This window comes from Megalops cyprinoides, chromosome 7, assembly GCF_013368585.1.
Source record: "Megalops cyprinoides isolate fMegCyp1 chromosome 7, fMegCyp1.pri, whole genome shotgun sequence".
Lineage (NCBI taxonomy): Eukaryota > Metazoa > Chordata > Actinopteri > Elopiformes > Megalopidae > Megalops > Megalops cyprinoides.
In genome coordinates, this window is record NC_050589.1 from 40315503 (window position 1) to 40329086 (window position 13584).

At 41.6% G+C, this 13584-nt stretch overlaps 1 protein-coding gene across 1 annotated transcript in view; it reads right to left on the reverse strand.

Moving 5' to 3' along the window:
- Positions 1–8732: 8732 nt before the first annotated feature.
- Positions 8733–13584, reverse strand: part of celsr3 (cadherin, EGF LAG seven-pass G-type receptor 3) — an 81540-nt gene continuing 76688 nt past the window's right edge. Inside the window, 3 exon segments of the mRNA XM_036532664.1 lie at positions 8733–9505; positions 9853–10747; positions 10834–11028. Of these exon segments, the coding sequence (XP_036388557.1) occupies positions 9478–9505; positions 9853–10747; positions 10834–11028 (1118 nt within the window). The 3' untranslated portion in view covers positions 8733–9477.

Consider the following 13584-nt stretch of genomic DNA (forward strand, 5'->3'; position numbering starts at 1 on the left):
ATGGTTCCATCGATAATGGCAAGTCGCCCAGGTCCTGAAGCAGCAAAGCAAGCCCAGATCATCACACTTCCACCACCATATTTCACTGTTGGCACAATGTTCTTTTTATCAAATGCAGTGTTCTTTTTGCGCCAGATGTAACGGGATGCATTTCTCCCAAAAAGTTCAACTTTAGTTTCGTCAGTCCAGAGGACATTTTCCCAAAAGCTTTGGGGATGATCAAGATGCTTCTTGGCAAAAGTGAGTCGGGCCTTGATATTCTTTTTGGTCAACAGTGGCTTTTGCCTCGGAACTCTTCCATGGATGCCATTTTTGCCTAGTGTCTTTCTGATGGTGGAGTCATGAACATTGACATTAACTGTGGCAAGTGAGTCTTGCAGTTGTTTAGACGTGGTTCTTGGATCCTTTTGGACTTCTGCAGCTAGTCTGCGCCGTGCTCTTGGAGTAATTTTGCTAGGTCGGCCACTCCTGGGAAGGGTCACCACTGTGCCATGCCTTCTTCATTTATGGATAATGGCTCTGACAGTGCTCCGCTGGAGTCCCAAACATTTCTCATAATCTTCTTTCTTGTTTGCTCTTGAAGCTCACTGGAACGCGGCATGATGATGTGTGTTCAGTATGGCCTACCTCATCTTGTCAGACAGGTTTTATGTTAGTGGTCTCCTGATTGGAAATGTCTGGCAGCAATCAGGCCTGGGTGTGACCATGAAATTGAACTCAGCATTCCCCAATAATAGGATTTATCACAATTACCTCACATTTTAACAAGGGGTCAATTACTTTTTCACAGAGGATCATGTAGGTTTGGATAGGATTTTTCACTTAACAAATAAAATCACAACAGGACAACTGCATTTTTTTAATACTTGGGTTATCTTTGTGTAATGTTTGAATTTGTTTGATGATCTGAGAAGGTTAAGTGGGACAAAGGTGCAAAAAGGTAAAAAATCAGTAAGGGGGCAAAAACTTTTGCACAGCACTGTAGGTACTACACTGCCATGTTTCCAGTCATCTGGTATTTCTCAAGGGATTGCTTAAAATAACTGTCAGAGGCTTGTAAACCACCTCTGCTAGTTCTCTGAGAACTCTTGGATATATTCCATCAGGGCCTGCTGCCTTATTTGTTTTAAGTTTTTGAAGTTTATCTAGTATTTCTACATCATTTAAATAAATTTCCTCTATAAGTCTCTGAGAACTGACTGCACCTGAAGGCATATGCGAAAACACTTCACTAGTGAAACTCTCCACAAAGTAACTGTTTAGTGTATCAGCAATAGCTTTGTTATCGTAAACCATAACCCCATCCTTATTTTTTATACCTCTTATTTCATCCTTAACTATCCTTGTTTGACCATAATATTGAAAACAAACGTTTAGCGTTCTTTGCATCTAGTGCAATCTGTCTTTCAAAACACCTTTTAGCTTCCCTTATTTTTTTCTTAACTTGAGCTCGCATATTACTGTATTCAATCTTATTACTATCTGAGCTCTCCAACTTGTATTTTCTAAATAATTTCCTTTTTTGTTTCAAACTGTTCCGTAGTGACTTATTCATCCACTGTGGATGCTTCTTTTTCAGCTTCCCTTTTCTCACTTGTGGAATGAATTTACGCTGTACATCCAGAATAATCGTTTTAAATATGCACCACATTTCTTTGACAGTTTTACCTCCTAGAAGAGGTACCCAGTTTTTATTCCTTGTATAATCACGCATCTTAATAAAGTCAGCTTGCCTAAAGTTGAATACTCTAGCATTGGAGAATGCAGACTTAAATTGCCAAAAAACTTCAAATGTAATTGAACTATGGTCACTTGTACCGAGTGGTTCCCCTACCTCAATACTGCCGATTCTATCAGGATTATTACACAGAACTAGATCTAGGATTGTGTTCTCTCTCGTGGGTTGAGTAACAGACTGTATCAAAAAACAGTCATTTACAACATCCAAAAACTCTTCCTCATATTTACCTTGACCTGACACAGCTTCCCAATTAATTGAAGGGTAAGTGAAGTCCCCCATTACTATTGTCTCACCCTCCTGACATGCTAGTTTAATGTTATCAAAGAGCATACTACTGACATTGCTGTCTGAGGCTAGTGGCCTATAGCATACTCCAACATTCAGACCTTTTTCATTTTCCCCCAATATCTTAATCCATATGTCTTCACTAACACCAAGGGGCTTCATTCCTGGTATTTCCTGAATATTAAGATTATCCTTTACATAGAGAGCTACGCTTCCTCCTCTTCTATTGATTCTATCTTTTCTTAGCAGCTTGTATACCTTTATGTTGTACTCATCCCCATCCCCTGCACCAAGCCACGTCTCTGTAATCCCAACCAAAGTTACTCATAACGGTTTCCAGATCGAGAATGTTATTTTTTATGCTTCTAACATTTAAACAGAGGAATTTCAGGGTACCACGTGTGCCTCTCCTGCCCTTCACCCCCACCCCCAACTGCTCAGAACCACCTCTATTACAGTGCTGCTCTGACTGATTCCTACACCAGGTTTGTAGCCACGTGTTAAACCTCCATACAAAGGCTTGCTTCCCTTTGCTTGCACGTGGCACTGGTAGAATTCCAGAGAAGACTACCGTGGAGGATCTGCTCCTAATCTTCCCCATTAGCTCAATAATTTTTTCTTGCAGAATCCCAAACCTATCCTTTCCTATGTCATTGGCTCTAACATGGACCATGACCACTGGATCCTCCCCCGCTCTGGCCAGGAGCTTGTCCGCGCTCTCCAGGAGGTCCAGGCAGGCAACAGACCATACGAGACTCCTTGTCGCGCGAACACACTATGCTATCTACCCCTCTAATGATTGAATCCCCCACTATCACCAACTCCCTTTTCTTGGAGGATGAGGCCACCTAGGTGCCCTGGGGCTCTTCAGTCCTCCCACTTTCAGGATCGTGGGCCAACTCGTCCTGCAGTGGCACGAAACGGTTGGTCACTGCAATCTCTGGAGATGCCGTCCCTCTTGGAATTTTGTGCCCCTTTCTATGCCTATGCCCTACTGTAACCCTCACCCTAGCTGGTCTTGGGTGAGCACACTATCTCTCTATAGGGCGTACTAATCAGTTCCTGGAACTCTAACAATTCAGGATTACAACTATTAGTGAAGTATCCCCAATGTGAAAAGCTGGCTGACACTAAAGGAGATACGACAGCCAGTACATTGCCTACTATACAGTAATTTTCATTGTTTTTTTTTGGATTATCACACTGACTGTATTATAATCTTACTAACATTAGTCTTAACTTACTAACTATCCAAACCTTTGGTCAGAAAATTGGTTTGAAGTCTTGATTTGTTCAGCTTAGCTGGCTAGCTAGCTTCCAACATAGCTATCATACAGCTTTCTTACGTTAAGCATTCAATATGGTAGAAAATACATGGTGGTAATCTGTAGCAGCAGATACCGGCCATTCATTGGATGTGAAGGAGCTTCTGCATGCTGTAGCATGGTCATCTAGTAATGGCCTTTAGAAATGATATTTGCTGGGGTGGATTGATGGTGTACCAGTTAAAATGCATGCCTCCAGACCTGTGTACTTCCCTTTGTGGTGAAAGTCATGGCTCTGAATCCCACAGGAGCTACACATTTCTGATCCCTCTGCTCTCTCTCTAGCATCCTTCATTCCCTATGAAAGAAAAGTCCATGTTCTATGTACATGTCCTATGTTTAACAGAAGTATTGCCTTTTGAAAACACAGTTCTGCTACAGATTGTGAAACCTACAATGCAGACACAGAAGGGAAGCCTGACAATCTGAGGAGCATTTCCATTATAGATTTAAAAATTTTCAGGCCATTTCATTGCCATTTTTGGGTGTTTCATAAAAAATTGGCTTTGAAATTTAAAGACCCAGGTAAGCTGAAAAGATAGCTCACTGTATACTACTTCAGATAATGTTGCACTGGATGCAAATCGAGGGTCAAAGGGTGATTTTTTTCCTGGTTATATATGAAACACCACTGTCAATTGTACTGTCAATTTGTTGGTGTCATTTAATCTACTGAAATCTGAATGCTGAGTGTTGTTCAAAGCTGGGAACAGAGTTTTTGGGCTCTGAGTGACTCCAAAAACCTTTTCAGGCATTCTCCTTTAAATTGAATGCTGAGTGATGTTGAAAACGTGGGGATCGCATTTTTGGGCTATGAGAGTGTTGCAAATTGTGTTTCTGATATGACTTTATGGTCCACTATTTTTAATGAAACAATTGCTCCAATGTTTCTGTTTATCACTTATTTAAACATCATGATTAATGATGTAATACACTTACATTAGACCACTCTTAATTTAATACTATTGAAAAGGGGGTGGGGAGGTGTCCCATTTTTCACCCAGCCAGGTAATTTGTGGGAAATATTTCTGTCTCCAGTGGCTGCTGAGGGGCACAGCTGGTTTATGAGTTAATAATTGTCCTGGATCATAGGGTTGATTCCCCAGCTTGTACCCTGGTATCAATTCAATTCAATTAAATTCAATTTTATTTGTATAGCGCTTTTTACAACACAAGTTGTCACAAAGCAGATTTACATTGTTACCAGGCCTGAGACTCCCTGAGAGCAAGCCTAAGGCAACAGTGGCAAGGAAAAACTCCCTAATTAACAGGAAGAAACCTTGAGCAGAACCAGGCTCAGAGGGGGAGCTCATCTGCTTCTGGCCGGCACTGGGCAGATAGAATTACAGAGAATACTTAAGTTGTATAATGTACTTTAAGACATTTGAGTTTGATAGACAGTAGTAATTAACAATAGAGTAATTATAAAATGTAATCCTAGAATGTCAGGTTCTTGGCACACAGTTGGCTTGATAGGCAGGGCAGCAAGGTAGCTGAACTGGAAATCGGGATGTGACAGTTGAGCTACAGCTCCAGGCAGGAGCCTGGAGCCGGGACAGGAAACAAATAGAAAACAGTGATTAGTGGATGTTAATTGCAGGAATGAAAACATAAAGGCATAAAGGCAAGCGGGGGGAGCAGAGGGGGGAAGAGAGATGCATATGTGTAATAAGGAAAAGTCCCGGCAGATAAGCAATATGAAAGCATACCTCGAGGACGAGAAGCCAGAGGTCAGCACAATCATGAGGGTGACCCTAAGGCAGTCAACACCAGACCACAGCCGGATCACCTGAACATAGAGTAACCAGGCCATGATGTAGTGACAGCAATGAACACCTAGTCCACCAGACACTAAAAGGCGGAGAGAGAGTCTGCTCCCCGAACTTTGGTGGGTTAATTGTTTCACAAAAGAAGGGCTCGGTACAAAAAGGCTCTACCGCCTAAAGTACTTTTACCCACTCTTGGGACAATGAGAAGTCCCGTGCTTTGGGAACGTAGAGTTCATTTTGGAGAATATGGGTGAAGAAGGTCCTTAAGACTTAAATGTAAGGAGAAGTATTTTGAAATCAATGCGGTATTTGATAGGTAGCCAGTGGAGAGAGACTAATACTAGGGTGATGTGCTCAAAGCGCTTTGTTCTAGTTAGAATATGAGCAGCTGCATTTTGAACCATCTGAAGGAGCTTTAGGGAGGCATATGCACATCCTGACAAGAGGGCTGTAATGTAGTCCAATCTGGATGTAACAAAAATGTGGAGTAGCTTTTCAGCGCTGTGTATTGATAAAAATTTTCCTGATTTTGGCTACATTCCTCAAATGAAAGAAAGCAGTCCTGGAGGATTTTTTTTATATGTGTTTCAAAAGAGAGCTCAGGTTGTTATTGTGACACCAAGGTCTTTAATGGTTGCACTTGAGGCCAGCGAGACACCATCAAGATTTAATGTAATATTGGTCAGTTTGCTCCTGATAGACTTTGGGCCAACAACCAATATTTCTGTTTTGTCCAAATTTAGGAGGAAATTATGGGCCATCCATGTCTTCATGTCTTTGAGGCAGGCTTCCATGTTTGATATTTCCAAGGAGACATCAGATTTGGCCGATATGTATAAATGGGCATCATTTCATCAGCAGTGGAAATTAATGTTTACCAATAATGTTTCCAAGAGACACCATGTATAACGAAAACAGCAAAGGTCCAAGCATGAATCCTTGTGGTATTCCATGCCTTACTCTGGAGCATTTGGAAGACTTATTGTTAATGAAGACAAAGTGATGTCGCTCTGACAGATAAGCCCTGAACCAGGATAGAGCCTTTCCGATGGTATTGAAGGCTGTACTTAGGTATAGGAGCACAAGTAGGGAGACACAGCCATTGTCATAGAAGAGAAGTAGGTCATTAAGCACTTTAAGGAGAGTGGTTTCTGTGCTGTGATGCGGTCTAAACCAAGACTGAAAGACTTCCAGAATATTATTGGACTGTAAAAAGGAGCAATGTTGCTTTGTTACCACTTTTTCTAAGATTTTCGAAAGGAATGGGAGATTTGAAATGGGCCTGTAGTTCGACAGGTCATTCAGGTCTAGAGTACCAGAGTGGGACCTGCAGCCCAGAGCAACATGACTGGCTGGCAACAACTGGCTGCATTCTAAGGGAAAGTGACACCGACAGTCACTCAATAGCAACATCTGCTGCCAATGGACACTTGTAGAGTTGTGGTTAAATTCAGGGAAAAGCACTTTCCTCCAAGTGTGTTACATTGTTATATTGGTAAATGTTTTAGTCTTCACACTCTTTTCATTTCATTCGAACACCCATGTTTTTCTCAGATTACTGAATAGTGTCTGATGCTGTTTCAAAAAGCATTTAAAACAAAGTCAACAATATATAATAGAAAAGGTTTATTACAATGAATAGCATTCTATGTATCCTTTCACCCTCCATATAATCCTTGTAGAACTCTTTCTTCCAGAAGGAGTTCTTCAAATGTAAAGGGTTTTTGATGGAACCTTTTGTCTTACAAAGAACCCCTGAAGAACGCTTTCTTCAACAAAGGGTTCTTTGAATGAAAATGGTTCTAGATAGAACCTTACCCCTGCAAGTAGAACCATTTTTCTAAAAGTGTGCAGAATCATATACCTGTAGAGCAGTTCTTTATCTCTTTGGGTTCACAGATCGCTTTGATAATGGAAGCTATGGACCCCCTCCTCAGAAAGATGCACATAAACACATTAGTATGTAATTAGTATGGAAAAGACTAAATTTTTACCGTAACATTTACCATGACCCGATGATTATACATTATTTGACAGTGTATAAGTAGTATTCCATACCATTGTACACTTTTTGGAGTGAAATATCTTAATAACATGATTTGATATTAAGATTTTTTTTCCGCAAAGGATATTTTCGAGGAAGGAAACTGAAGATGGTATAATTTTTAGCACCTAGTTCATTGAACCCGCGAGGCCCCTCCAGGGACCCCTTAAAAACCCTACAGTTGACGGACATTTTGGTTTAAGAGGGGATTGAGTGGAGTTGTACAAAGGGCCATGAGGAGGATTAGAATTCATTTCCTACATTTTACAAAGTTGATGAACTTTGTAAAAAAATAATGTATAACAAATCTATAAAAATGTTTTCAGTGTTAGAGTTACAATTAAGACATAGTTATCAAAAAGTTACTTTCTATGTGTAATGGGAATGCTATCATCCTGCTGTTCTGTTCATTTTAATCACTGAAAGCCTCAGGTAAAGTTTTCAGCCACATAATATTAAGAGTCAGCCATATAATATTAATGCAAGCAAATCCTACATCATGTATTGGACATGCTGAAAAATGTTCAGTTTTGGTTTGAGAAAAAATGAAAAGAAATATTCCATATTCCATTCCATATTCCACAGATGATGAAGACATTTTAATACATATAAATTAAGTAAACTTGTCTGTACACAATAAAGATAGTGGAATATACAGCTCCATCCTGAAGAACAATGTAGCAGTAGATGGACAAGGAGTTTTTTGGAAAAATGTAACATTTGTCATTTCATTACTTAAACTAAAACATTTACCAAATGTTTACTGGCCTCTTCAGTTTCTCCCATTCTATCCTTTCTTTGACTTTTCATTCACACTCATTCTTCCTCCATTCTGTTTCTCACCACAGTTTTTTCCTCAGACCCATCTTAATAAAACCCTTTACTCCTTCCTTTTTTTTCTACAAAATCTTTTATGTTTACACAGAATAAATACATAGGTATTTGAAGTTGTTTAAGACACATGAACAGAAGGACAGGATCTATAGGGTGGAGTGATATTCCCATGTTGTCTGTAGTATTTGATATGAATATAAATACTCAGCTGAGGTGGGGCTAACACTGGAGATACCCCAACCAAACCCCTTTCTCCATAGTTGCCCCTAACATGCAAAATTCAAAGCAATGTTCCCCTCAGATTGCAACCCAGCCTTTAAAGAGACAAGGCCTATTAAGCTGTTTAAAGTAGTGTACAGTATTAAGTATTTCAAAAAACAGAATGCCACATATAAGACAACAGTGTTTCGTTATTACTAAATAGTTTCACAAACTGCATTCTTGCATCTCTGCATCACAGTTGCCAGCTTGGTAATAGAAATGAAAATGCAGTTCTGTAGTCCAAATGCATCATATCTGCTTGTGTAAAATGACAATATCATCACAAACATAAGTTTTTAAATATTACAGCATCATTTTGCTTAATAGAATTGTTTTATTTTCCATATTTTTAAACTCTTTTTATAATGGATTTGTACTGAATACCCACTCTAACTTTGATTGCATTCAGACCAGAATTATGGATGAAAGTACAAATTAACAAAACATCCATACTGTCTAGGTATTTACATGCACAGTATTTATTCCAAATGCACCTCGTTTGTTCAATCTAAGGTTATGTGACAGCAGTGCTTTCACTCTCATACACGAAAAATGGAAACCACCACCCCAAGGCATTTGTTTGGCTCCAAAGACGTCATTGCTACGCTTGTTAGAAAGAGAGTGACATTAGCAATTACCGGCAAATCATTGCAAACACACACACACACAGTCCACAGTGCTGCCCTGGTGACAATGAGATCAGCTATACAGAGATGTAGTCAATAGATGGTTGTGCTGAGGTTACAGAAGGGTTATGCTTAAACAGCCATAATATGGTTACAGAGTCAGTGTAATGATTTTTAATAGAGGAAGCAGATGCCATAACATGCCTCTCTCACACCCTCATCTGGACAATTTCTTCAGATTTAAAAACAACACAATAGAAATGATTTTTTTCTCTGATGAAAAAGATACAAAATTTATATAAAAAACATATTTACATGTTTGTCTAAACTGATACCCATTTCCTTCCTGTCTGAAGCTCCAGGTCAAAAGTCACTAAGCTGAAGATGGTACCTCCCTCCTATCTTTTATTTTTCTATTTCTCAAAGCCAAACCCCCATCCGCATTCCTTGCTCCTTAATGCTCACTTCCTTTCAGTTGTGGTGCCCAGATGTCCTCCTAAATCGCAGAATGCTTAAGTAGTCTTGTGAGCTCTTCAGGCCCTGTCCTGCTTGTCACTTTGCTGTGCTTCTCACTGGGATACAAAGTGTGTCATCAAGACTGTGCTTCACTTCTGTTGACTCTGGACAAAGACAGAAAGACAGCAAGTCACTTACACAGGTGTCCAAGACATATGCAAGGATACAGAACATATATATTTACAACATAATTATGTTCGCATACATCGATCCAATAATAAACATACAACACCACACCACACATCCACACCCACCCACACATCCACCCACACACACAGAGGCACAGGCACAGACACATAACCAATTTCAGCTACTGGGTTCTATAAATACTTTTTATTAGAATATCCAACACAGGTGGTTGAAACAGGGTTTCAGAGGAACAGATGAAGCAAATAAGAACAGGAAACAAAGGATGAAGAGACATGGAAGAGTGAGTGGGAGCTGAACTTACTCAGAGTCCGGAGACATTTCGGAGATGCTGTGGGAGGTAGCAGAGTGAGGGGGAGAGGGGGAGGGTCCGAGTGGGGGGGGTGTGAGGGGCACGAGCACAGAGGAGCTGAAGGAGGCCAGGATGGAGGAGAGGATGTCCAGGTGCTCATTTGATGGGTGTCGACTGGGCGGGGCAGGTGAAGGATACCTACAGGGAGGGGCAGAGTCCAGCCTGCCACGTCGAGGGGGAGGGTCCTGAGGCTCCAGCTGTTCTGCAATGGGGGGTGGGGGAGAGGGGGGATGGGGCTGTTCAGGGTGTGAGACCTGGCGGGGGGGTAGAGTGCGGAGCCACTCTCTGCACGGAGCTGCCCCCCCACCTCCATTAGTCTCCAGCTGCTCCCGAGATCGATTGCTCCCCAGTGCCCCCCCCAAGTTTTCCCGTGAGGTCTGCCGTTGTGTGAGAGTGTGAAGCTGTGGGTGCACCACCTCCAGGTCCTCACGGGATGCATACATGGAGCAATCCAGTTTGTCCCGAGAGCTTGTGAGATTCTCCCGGGATGCTCGCTCCACACCTAGCTCACGTCTCCGTGGCAGCAGGTCAATGTTATCCCGTGAGCCGTGTTGACTAGGAAGGGCGTGCTCTAGGCGATCCCGCGACCCACCCCCTGTCTGTCTGCCAAGAGGGTCACGAGAGATCTGACGCCTTGTCAATGTATCTAAATGTTCGCGGGAGGAATAGCGGGAGGCAGGCTGAGATAGAGAGCCTGTTCCAGAGTACATGCGTCCATATGAGGCAGCTGGCACTGCCCGGTGACCCAGTGTAGAGGTTCTGTACCAGGAGAGCTCACTCGGGACACGGCCCATGGAGGAAAGACCCTGTAGAGCTGGGGGGCAGCCCAAACGATTCTTCAGAATCCCTAGAGGTACAGAAAAGGGAGTTACACACTGTGTGTGTGTGCGTGTGTGTGTGTGTGTGTGTGTGTGTGTGTGTGTGTGTGTGTACCCTTGCGGTGCCGGTGGGGCTGTGTTAGCCCACTCTCATCTCCACTGGTCAGAGCTGCATCAGGCTGGTTGTTGTTAGCAGCGTCCTTGCTGTAGTCAGCTCCTAGGCGGCGTTCTGATCCCCACTTCTGTAGTGAGTGAGCCTCACACTCCTCTAGTGCTGGCCAATAGGAGAGTAGGTCATTCCCATCTAGATCTTATACCCCCAGAAAGAAAAAAAAACTCTCTGGATCAAAAGTCATTGAACTCCAAGCAAATAATACAAGAACCATATTCGATTCATTCAATTTGTTGATAAGAAAATGCTATGAAAATGGTCACAGCACCTATTTGTTTATGAAGCAATCAAATGGTGAATACTAAATAGACCAAAAAATATGCTTAGCTTATGGCTTCACAAGAACATATACACTCAGTGACCACTTTATTAGGTACACCTGTACACCTGTTTGCATCATTGATGCAAATATCTAATTAGCCAATCGTCTGGCACCAACTCAATGCATAAAATCATGAAGACTGAGTCAAGAGATTCAGTTGCTGTTCAGACCAAACATCAGAATGGGTAGGAAATCTGATTTAAGTGACCGTGTGATGATTGTTGGTGCCAGACAGGGTGGTTTGAGTATCTCAGAAACTGCTCATCTCCTGGGATTTTTCACGCACAACAGTCTGTAGAGTGTATAGTGATTGGTGCGAAAAACAAAAAAAACTAGTGAGCAGCAGTTCTGTGGGCAAAAACGCCTTGTTAATGACAGAGGTCAGAGGAGAATGGCCAGACTGGTCCAAGCTGACAGGAAAGCAACAGTAACCCAAACAACCACACGTTACAACAGTGCTATGCAGAAAAGCATTTCTGAAAATACGACACGTCAAACATTGAGGTGGATGGGCTACAGCAGCAGAAGACCCCTCCGGGTACCATTCCTGTCAGCTAAGAACAGGAAACTGAGGCTAAAGTGGGCACAGGCTCACCAAAACTGGATGGTAGTATTGGAAAAACATCACCTGGTCTCATGAATCTCAATTTCTACTGCGACATGCAGATGGTAGGGTCAGAATTTGGCATAAACAACATGAATCCATGGATTCATCCTGCCTTGTGTCAACGGTTCAGGCTGCAGGTGGTGTAATGGTGTGGGGAACATTTTCTTGGCACACATTAGGCACCTTAATACCAACTGAGGATTGTTTAAATGACAGAGCGTACCTGAGTATTGTTGCTGACCATGTGCATCCCTTTATAATCACAGTCTACCCATCTTCTAATGGCTACTTCCACCAGGATAATGCGCCATGCCACAAAGCACACGTCATCTCAAACTGGTTCCAGGAACATGACAATGAGTTCAGTGTACTCCAGTGGCCTGCACAGTCACCAGATCTCAATCCAATAGAGCACCTTTGGGATGTGGTGGAACGGGACATTCGCAGCATGAGTGTGCAGCTGTCAAATCTGCAGCAACTGCATGATGCTATCATGTCAGCATGGAGCAGAATCTCTAAGGAATCTTTCTAGCATCTTGTTGAATCCATGCCACAAAGAATTCAGGCCGTTCTGGGGACAAAGGGGCGTCCTACCCAGTATTAGAGAGATGTACCTAATAAAGTGGTCACTGAGTGTATAGTTTGAAATACATACCATACCATAAATACCATGTAATAGTAGAAAAAACATACTTATTGTACAATTTTCATCATTTTTTCTGCTTAAGGAAGTACTGCATTGAAGCATTTCAGATTGTTCACAAATAAGGGATTCCAGAAAACATAAGGGTCACATTTATTCACATCCCTGTAATAATTTTGTAAATCCTATTCTGGAATGAATTGCACCAGATGCATCCGTTAGTGTTTTATAAGACCATTTGACCATTCCCCCGGCAGGTTTCTCTATGTTCTTCTGCTCTTTTGGTTTTTGTTTGTGAGCTGCTTTCTTAAATTTAAACATAAACATTTCATTGAACTCATTGAGTTTGAACTGTGTGGCAGAGGGAACCAAGTTTGGCTTAGTATATCGTCTGTTCCATGTTGGGAGTTCATAACTCCTTTTATCTTATCAAGGGTTCCAGGACCCACAGATGCAAAACAATCTCAAAATATAATAACCCCTCCACAATATTTCATAGAAGAAATGAGTTATTTTCTTATATTTCTTATACTTCTCCTTATTATGTCAAACTAAAAAGCTAAGGAGCACATCCACTATCACTATTTCCATGCTTCCCATTGTCATTCAGAGACAGAGTGGCAAAATTTCATTTATTTTCACATTGAGTCAATTCGCACAAGGTCTTATCTAGAGCAACATACAAAAGTACGTACAAGAAGGTTAAGTTAAGAGCAGCAACAATATTAAATCACTCAACCCAATAGTAAGAGTCACAACACAACATGTCATGTTCTGTTAGGTGCAACAGCAGGTGCAAGAGGAAGTTTGATGATATAACAAAAGTATTTGAGGATCTAGCATGAATGTTCAGTGTTGAGGTGGGTTTTCAGGCTGTGAGGTAAGATGGACAGTGATTCAGCAATTATGACTGTTGTGGGGAGCTTACTCCACTACTGGGGGACTGAGTACAGAACAGATGTGACTGAGAAGGTGGACCTTTCGGATAGGGATGGCAAGTTGACCAGAGGTTGCAGAAATTAAGAGTGTAACAATTTGTAGTGTGTTTTTTCTTGAGAAAAGCCTTCTCCTTGAAACTCTTAGACACTTTGCCTGTTTCTTTTTGACAATTTGTAACCTGAA